This window comes from Apium graveolens, chromosome 1 (genome assembly GCF_009905375.1).
Source record: "Apium graveolens cultivar Ventura chromosome 1, ASM990537v1, whole genome shotgun sequence".
Taxonomy (NCBI): Eukaryota; Viridiplantae; Streptophyta; class Magnoliopsida; order Apiales; family Apiaceae; genus Apium; species Apium graveolens.
In genome coordinates this window covers 51,406,200-51,416,138 of record NC_133647.1, presented here as the reverse complement: position 1 = coordinate 51,416,138, position 9,939 = coordinate 51,406,200, and the positions used below count along the sequence as shown (strand labels likewise).

Sequence of the window (9,939 nt, the reverse complement as noted above, 5' to 3'; positions counted from 1 at the left end):
TCTCGGAATTAAGGGAAAAATTCCTGGAAATTAAGGTAATTCCTGAATAATGGGGGTTAAAGCAAATCGTTGTAAATCTGTAGGTCGCTCCACACTTTACGCAAAACGATACCCTATAAGGAAACGAATGAACTTAACTTCTGCGAAACCTAGTCACTGTTTCCCAAAAGTTGGGGGGCAAGTGATAGGGAATAAATAAAAATTACATAATTAATGTTGCATTAATTACACATGATTTGGGCTACAAGGCCCAATAAGAAGATGTATGACATTCAGACCAAAAAGGTTAACACATTGATCAGGCCTGATGGACCAGATTAGGCCTGATGGAACAAAGAAGGCCCACAAACTTGAATATTAATTAATTTCGTAATTAATTAAATTAGGGAGAAAACAGCTGTCAATATGAGTCCTAATAGGGATATAAATCTTTGTAGATTGGCCTCCAAGGAACCTGGTAGGATAAGGAATCCGCTTCCTACTTCCTAGGACTCCAAAGTTCATTCTAAATTAGAGACTCGCCCACCAAGTCTCCTAACCCAAGTTCAATTCAAGGACTCCCAAAATCTATATAAGGGGTCTCACCCCCACCAATCAGAACTACGTGTTTTGGCTTGATTCTCTAAATTAGAGAGATACGTAGGCATCTCGTAAAGGCAGAGTTAAACTACGAAACACGAGAGCAGCCATTAATGGCCTTGAGCTCCTGAGCCTTAGTATAAAATATAGTAATTATTATATCTTAAGTTTTTATCCATAACAATTATTATTATTATTATTTGTTTTAAAAAAGAATCTACGGTAAAAACTCGATAAATAAATATTCGATAAACGAATAATCTCGTCAAATGAATAACTTTTTATGGTTACAATATAATAAAGACAATGTAAATTTACCATTAATAATAATAAATGAATAATCTCGTTAAATGTATAAATTTTTTTGAAACCGGGCATATTCTTTTCTCGCGGTTAACTGTATTTTTTTTTATTTTGAAGTGAAACCATTTAGAACAGACAAAAAGATAATCAGATTTCGAGTTTACACGCAAAATTATATTGCAAAAAAAAGCCTGGCCCCCTCACAAAAGCTCCCTCCTCGATCAGCAAATTGCAGAAGAGAACCAAAGCATAAATCTTTGAGCTATGTAAGCCACTTGGTACCACCAACCTAAAAAGATTTAGAGAATGTTCATAACTTGGCCCTTTCTGGGAAGAGCAGTGCAATTATCACATTTGGTTTGACATAACAATCACCCCCGCCTCAAAATTGTTGATTTCTAGACAAATGATCAGATTCATTGAATTGGAAGAGCAGAAAAATGGAGATGATCTCATGGTTATTCCCAAAAGATTTAAGATTTAGCCTGTTTCATGCCATGCCATGAGAGGGTATTAATGTTTCAGTCTTGAAAGGTCACTTGCAATTCTTTGTGGACCCCACCAACTTGGCACAGATACACAACCAAAAACTCTACAGTGACTCCATTTATTCGACAGTGCCAATAAATAACCGAAACCGGGAAGCGCCAAGATAGCTGAAATGCCGATTAGAGCGAAACCAGATAAATTTTATTATAAAAATTGAACGAGATTTAAACAAAAGTACATGTCTGTCATGCGTATAATAAATTAAAACGTAGGTCTTGGCCTGACAGAGGCCAGTAGCCCATCTTCATCAAATAATGATTTTGATAAGTTGAAAACTACAATGTCGTTGCTTCAATTTTCATCCCCATCACGTTTGCGGATTCACAGCATCTTCACAAGTGAAGAACAACAATGTCGTGGCGGCTCAGCGATCTCTACAAACATCTCAATCGGAGTCTTATCTTGATTTGTGCAGCTTGAATCCGAAAACTCTTGGGACATAGCTTTGTGTTGCCTTCTGTGGTTTGAGATGGCCGTAAGTCATCAAGAACAGGTGAGGAAATGTGGTTCCAAAATAAGCTCCGTCAATATCTTTTAAAGTTAAGGAACGGAATGTTAAGTATCAAATTACAGCAAATCATAAGAAAAAATATCTACTTAAAAAGAAAAGGGATAAAAGAAGCATGCACGCCTTCCCATATATTCCTAAATAATCAGGAATAACTATTAATTAACTTTAAAAGAGCAAGTAGGGTAATATAAAATACCAAAGAAAGCTGCATTTTCTACGATATATTTAAACAAACGTAAGTATATTCAAACAAACAGGATAATTTTGGAGCGTATACTGTGATCACGTGTTAAGCCTAAACTATTGGCGCTAAGTGGTCATGTATAATTGCCCATTTCAGCTTAGGAGAACAAACCAGTCTCTTATAAGATATGTTTTTCTGTGAGCCATCATAGCAGCATATGTGACAAAACACTACGCTAAACGGCTAAAGTATAAACAAGTGTATGTATGTGCATCTGCAGACGAGATTATGATTAACAAAGCAAACCAAAGATGGGAAGCATTTTCTGGCACCATGCTACTTATTTAAATTTTAAAGACACCACATAAAGTAGGCGTTGTGCTGACATAAGGATACTGCCTTGGTACTTCGACCGAGGGTAGTAAATATCTTCACACTTTGGACAGTATATTTTTACTGTGCTTGATCGTGGAATGTCTGACTGACCCACTGGAAGACATGGTTGTCCACAGCAATACACTCTCGGGCACCGCCCAAAATCAAAGGTTTTGTATTTTTCCAACTGGATAATTCACGAGTAAAGAATAGAGATTTTAAACATTAGCATCATGGTAATACTTAAAGACCATACTGCAACAAGCGAGATCATAATCTAGCTTATAAAGTTATAATCTCACCATTGCAGCCATTCCCCTGCTGGTCAATACATATCGAACATGGATCAGACCATACAACATTTCAGCAGCTGACTCGATTAATTCATTCTGTTCTTCAGTAAATGTGTCTGCTAAAAAAAATCACACCAGGAGATTATTAAACATTATTAGCCAAAAATATGGTAACCAGAAGGGCAAACTACAGCATATAGCAGAGGAAGAGAAGTAATAACATCACAAAGAGCATATACACGATGTCATGATTTCAGAGACTCAGAATCCTTTCCCAAATTATATAATTTACAAACAGAAAAGTAAATTAGTTGTGTAGTTAATTCTGTCAATTCTGTTGGCACAAAAGGGAAACGGGCCCGTTTGGCTAACATTATAAATACTTAATCGTCCCTTCAAGTTTTTTTAGAAATTATGAGTAAAAGGTAACTTTTCCAATTTAATTTTATTATATATTTAAAGAGTTCGATTGATATTTTGTATCTGTAAGTCATTATAAATGAACAGTGACAATGATGTAGGAAAACGAACTGAAATGGACAATTAAACGAACACCACGAACAATTGATAGAACTTGTGTGATTAAACCGCGAAAGAATCAAATACCCCACGGCTTTCCAAACTGCTTATGGAAGAAAATCTATCATCTATGGATCACAATCCATAACTGAAAAGGAGAGTCAATTCAAATATTTAAGATCTCAATAATCAAGTTACCTAATTTGTGGGATTCCATAACTTGAATAGATCATAAAAACCCTACTAGCGTAACTTAATAGAGTAATAATGAAAAGAAGACTCGATTCACTAATTTAAAATCTCAATAATCAAGTTACCTGATATGTCGGATTCCATGACATGAATAGATAATAACAACCCTACTAGCATAACCTAACAGAATAATGGACCAAGGCCCAAAACAATTGGGCTTATAATACGTCCAAAAAAATAGAACTAGATTCTGCATATAATTACTTTACATAATTGAACCATTTAACAACAAAAATAAAAACTTTATTTTATTTTTACTACCGGTCCCCACTACACATGAAATGTAGTTAAATATAGTGAGGATGATATTAATTTCTGTCAAGTCATATTACAAACTTATAATAGGTCATTCAAGTACCTGTTTCCTACTTTCTAAAACTAAGTTACTCGAACTCTTCAACTTTGCCCTCATACCCGTGTCCACCGGACATGACATGGGTGTGGGTATGGGATCTGAGGCGAATCCTTCATATGGAAACCGGACACTTTGGCCTTGAGAAATCTAGTTCAAATAATTTAAAAGGCCTCACTAACAACTTAATACTCTTAATTCTAGGGAGGGATATCTATGAATTACTATTTTCATGTTATCCTTTTGCTTTATGTTATAAATATGACATAACCAATCATGTATATGTTTACTTAATGTGGTATTAGACCCGAATTTACAAATATAATGTATAAAAAATAGGTATAATTTCGTTTATGTGAAGGTTATATGCCGAATCCCCGCACCCATGTCCGATTTTGGATCCACATTCACGAATCCCAATTTTTTAAAAACTAAGAGTTTGACACTTGGATCTGCACCCGTGTCCAACACCTGTACCCGAGTCCGGATAACTTAGTTCTAAAATTCAACTTATAAATTCAGTTTTATCTCACAAGTTAATATTTAACAACAGAAACATAAATTTTCTTTGACTTATTTTAAGCTGAGTTAATTTTTTTGGTAGTACAAGCACCCCAGTCCCCATCTATGTACATGCCCATAAAGTTACACCTAACATGGAACTAGCTAGTTATTAATGATAAAGGTCCAACAAATTGAGCTCTATCTATATTTTTTTAATAAGTTGGCCAGCTAGGTATCAGTGACATCTTTATGAAACTTTTATAACCTCTAAAACTTTCTTCAATCATGATCCCTTTTACATAAACGTCACCGAAACTCAATATATACTAGTCAACTATCTCCTATATACACACTTGCTGAAATTACTTTACCAATGAAGAAAAGTCAAAATGGTTAAGAGCTAAGGATTTTAACAAATATTCATATTAAATTGAATTTCTGTATCTGATTTTTATTCTTAACAAAGAGAATAACGGAAGAGCAAAACCCATTTTCTGTACCCGAACTATACTTCGTATTGCTATAGCAATTCTCTTTTGCCACTTCTTGCTCTTGTAATATCAACTTCCAAACTTGTTTACTTTGAGTACTTCCATTGGAGTTCCAAGGCCATCAAGGAGTTCTTATTAAAATGAAATAATAAATGTTATTCTGTTTTTCCTTTACACCGTTCTCCACTTTACATCGGTTTGCATTTTCTAAAGGGATGCAATTAGAATTGAACCTAGATGGCCCTCATCTAGGGGTCAAATATGAAATAGCTTGGTAGACCAAATGATGATTTCAAGAAAACATTTAATTCTGCTATGATTTGTAGAAAGAAGAAGATTTGCTTACAATCCGATCCAGTGAATTTTGTAAAGAGTTAGAAATGTAAGTTCAAGGTCTCATTGTAATTGATCAATTGTATAAAAATGACTTGTGGGAATTGACAAAAGATGAGCCCCCAGGAGTACAATGATTACTGGAAACATAAAATCCCAATGGACGGAAGTACACGGAGTGCAGCAGTTTTGAAAGTATAGAGCACTACAAGTGCGCACAAGGTATAATCAGGAAAAAAAGTGCATTTACTCAAAAAAAAATCAGTCAGATAACACTCCCATTTGATTTTTTTGGAATGTCTCATATGAGGTTTCTTTTGTTACACCACTTACGTTTTGCTGTATATTCTATTAACAAAGTATTAGTCCATCAGCACAGAAAACACTAATACTCAGAATACATACTATAATATACTTTAAATTCTTAGTTCCTTACCATGAGAGGATTCAACATCCAGTATCAGATCAAGTGCATAATCATAGTACGGAACTTGACTGCTTAAACCGCAAAGGTTAAAATCATCTTGAATATAATCTTCATCAACTTCACAAAAAAATTCATTCCCTCTCAAATTGCAAAACCATGAGATCCAAGATGTGTCTTCCTCGTCCGATCCACTGACATCAGACTCTTCGCTGTCTGTCTCAGAATCTTCTGCAAGATGGCAGAAAACAAAAACATTAATCTCAAAGTTAAGCCACCAAGCTTACAACATGTTTAATGGATATTGTGGAATACAATGAACCAGCACGGCCCTCTTCTATCCATCATCCCCAATGGAGAATTTCGTCACCAAAAACTAAATACCGTGATATATAGAAATTTCTAAAATCTAGTGATTTCTTGTTTAGTTAAGAATTAAGATGTAATCTAATAGCTTCGTACATACTATGTAAAAAGAGGGTTCAATTCTGTACACAATGATATTCACTAAAGTAGGATTCCCATTTTTCTCATTATTTTATTGCCTATCACAGTTCCATATCTTATCAATTTTAGGTAACTGGGTATATTTCAGGCTATTATACCATAGATAATTATTTCTTAATTTGTGATTTTCTAACACCAGGAAAGGATGCATTGTGTACTAATGCAAGGATGAGCACTCCATATTATTCAACTGATAAAAAGACAACATTGCTACCAAATTTCAGTGAAATGGAAAGCTGAAAGAAAAAGAGACTCTAAAAAAGAGCGGCATTATAAATTAAAAGTACGAGGGACCAGTGGACCACTAGAACTTAGATCTAAGAGAAGGCAATACCTGTAGCTCTGTAAGACTGTAACATGTACTAAATACAGGTAAATAGTTGGGGGCACCAGTGGACAGTGGTACAAACAGATAACATGATCAAATAACTTAAATCAATAAACCCCGATCAGAGGCTCCTGAGTAAGATTTCTAACCATATAGAAATAAGCGCTAGATAGAAAATATCAACCACAGTTAAAAAAAATGTTCTCATTAAGTTTAGAAATGAGTCATAGAGATACATATAGTGATGCATGTACGCTTATGAATAGAGTAACAATTAGTAAATGTTGATGTCACGATAAGAATTACACAAAAGAACTGAAATCCCTCGATTGTGTCAACAACTTTGATAACAATTATATAAGGTCATTATTAAAACGTCAAGATAACTAGATAACAACTAGGTTGTCACAACCTCATACGTACTCAGTATTTATCTTACAAATAAGCAATTTACATTTCCTCCTTCCTTCTCCCTCCCTTGAAGCACGCCTATTTTGCAAAACCCCACTTAATAATGATTTCAACACCACATCATAGCTTTCATCATTTATTAAGGTTCACAACTAACAAGATCCGTCATCCATTCAACAACTTAACCATCATTCCACAAAAGACACACACATAAAAATGTATCATAATCCGTTTAAAATAAATTATCTTAGCATATCAAGCTAGTAGTACTCTTAATAATTTACAAGCAGGCAAATTTACTACCAAAACTCAATTTGAGAAATATAACTATCATTTAAAAATTCAAGACTCCTTATAAATTGCACAGTTTAACCGTACACATAATAACTTGGTAACTTATGGAAAAACATGTACTACAATAAAAAATTGATCAAGTAAATATAATAAATATGTTATCCTATTACGAAATTCACAAGCAGACAAATAGAGTAGCAGACATTGATTTGGAGAAAAGAAAACTAACCATCAGAACACTTATTTTTGGAGCTAAGAATAGACGATGACGTCCTGGTATCGCGATTCTCCTGCTTGGAATTACCAGCGCCAATGGAAACAGACACAACCTCCTTGTCTTTATTAGTGAGAAACCTGGAAGATGATTTCTCCAAATGCTTATCCAACGCATCGTTGATTCGCTTTCGATCAATCGATCCTCCTACCACCTCCGACCTCGACGATCCACCGCCTCGATCTTTCATCATATCCTCTCTCTCTATATCAAAATTGGGAAGATAGTTGTGTTTTTTTGTAAAGATGCAAACTTTATGTACAATTACATAAATGAAACCCTAGAAATTGGGGAAAATGATAAATTGAGGAGTAAATGAAGAGAAACAAACAAGAAAGGCATATAAATAAGCAGGAATTGATGAACAAATTTGGGGGTGGGGGGTACTAGGTTTTCATGAAGGAACACACGCATAATGTTAATTTTACCACAAATTTTCCGTTCTGAATGTATCCCAGATAAACTAGTTATTACAAAATAAATTATAATTAAAAATAACAATAATTAAAATTAGTTAATGATAGACAAACTGAAAAATAATATACTAGATAATTCGACGAAAATTATTTCTTCTTCTTTTCAGGAAAAAAATTTTCTTTATTTAACAAGATTATTCATTTATTATATTATGACTGAAAAAAGTTATTTAATTAATGAGATCATTTATTTATCAAGATTTTCTTGTACTAATTTAATTTTTTTTTAATTTGAAGCTCGCCCAAATATTGAATATTACAAATATATTTATTAAATATAACTATTTAATTGTGTGATAAACTACACAATGGTGACTTGGATAAACCAAAATAGATTAAATGATAGAATTAAAGGATTGTGAAGAGGTCGGGTGAGAATATCGTGAACTCGGTTTGATTTGAATATGTTATCAGGATTTACTTTGAACTTTTGATGTAGTATAATTCTGCACTTCACAGTTTAGCATTCTCCTAGATTTCTCGGTATAATGCAGAATCTGACTTATTGATGTAGTTCAAGTTTGGACTTCTCGAAATAGGCCAAACTTAGACTATATTAGAGTTTAGCTGTAAACTCTAATAGACTTCACGATATGGCTCTTCTAGACTTCACGATATTGGACATATAACTTTTCTGCATCTTTATTTTGCCTTTTATCTTCAATTTGCTGCTTAAATAATTTTGATTAAACTTCTACCAAATTGATTTATTCTATATCTATTATGCACAAGACTGTTGCATGGAAAACTCTAAGTTCTTATAACATTATAAGTTGTCTAAAATACAATCAGGACAGTACATTAAAACTTATCAGTAAGACTAAAGGTAAACTTTTTTTTTTAATGTAAAGTAGATATTGTACCTTAAATGATATTGTTATGATGGTATAGATGTATCATATACCTCACAATCTCCACAAATTATGAGTAAGACTTTTAGGCACAATTTCATATCTACTGTTGTGCAAGACATGCATGTATAATAATAAGACTAAGTCATATTGACAGTCCTAAGATTAAGTTGTTTGATAATCAATATTTATATTATTACTTGAGTTTGTAAAAATATTTAGTAGATTAGAGTAGGGGATTTTTCTGTGAACAGTTTCAAACTAATGAATAAACTCTGAAAGAATATCTAGTCCTGATCATGCCTCAGAGAAAATGATAATAGCTTGGAGTTGAATAATGTTATTTTAGGAAAAATATTCTAAGTCAAGATATCGACAAGTCACAGATCAAAGTTTTATCGAGAAGTGAGTCGAGAAGTCCAAATTGACTTGTAGAGAAGTCACAAAAGATATCGACAAGTCATTTCTGCATGTAGAGATCTCAGATATCGACAAGTCAAATAAAGATGTAGAGAACTGGAGATATCGACAAGTGTTAGGGCTAAACACGCGCTAATAATTCACGCAAGTATACGCATTCGCAAGTAATATAGAATCTTTTCTAGTTCGTTCCCACAGAGACTGGCTTTAGTTAACTATGTAATTTATGCACTTATGCACCGGTGATATGGTTATTATCCAATGCTAAGACGATAACAAATTGAGTTGTTTATAACTACGAATTAAACTAACAATTATAACTAAGAGAGTAAAGAGAGTTGTATATTATATGAGACAAACATGAGATTCTAACTTCATTAAATACTTCATTTAATAGCCTTATTGTTCTTAACCTTAGCATGCAATGGTGATGACACTAATCAGATAACACGAAACTGCTAAACGCCAACTTTCGTTACACGAATAACATATTACCAAACATCCACAAAAGAGATGAAGCTGAATAGACACCAATTATATTGAGATCCTATATGTCTATAGAATTTGACAACATAAAGGTTTAAAACACAAGTTATCAATCATGATTACACAGGGCAAGTAAGATGGTTAAAATTACCTAGGATTCATGCATCACAATAACACATGAACCTTTGCTAGTATTGCAAGTTCTAAATCCTTAAATTCATTG

The 9,939-nt window shown here is 33.5% G+C and overlaps 1 protein-coding gene across 2 annotated transcripts; it reads right to left on the bottom strand.

The window, feature by feature from the left end:
- Positions 1-1,550: 1,550 nt before the first annotated feature.
- LOC141663797 (putative casein kinase II subunit beta-4) lies at positions 1,551-7,920 on the bottom strand. 2 transcript variants are annotated; one of them, XM_074469622.1, is made up of 5 exons: positions 7,439-7,920; positions 5,682-5,900; positions 2,804-2,913; positions 2,523-2,688; positions 1,551-1,962 (listed from the first exon to the last, which is right to left on the bottom strand). In XM_074469622.1, the coding sequence occupies exons 1-5, from the start codon at positions 7,674-7,676 to the stop codon at positions 1,829-1,831; spliced, it is 867 nt and encodes a 288-aa protein (XP_074325723.1). In that variant the 5' UTR covers positions 7,677-7,920; the 3' UTR covers positions 1,551-1,828. The 2 variants fall into 2 exon arrangements, with proteins under 2 accessions (XP_074325723.1, XP_074325728.1); XM_074469627.1 differs by having other exon boundaries at positions 2,804-2,910; positions 7,439-7,919.
- Between the last annotated feature and the right edge of the window lie 2,019 nt (positions 7,921-9,939).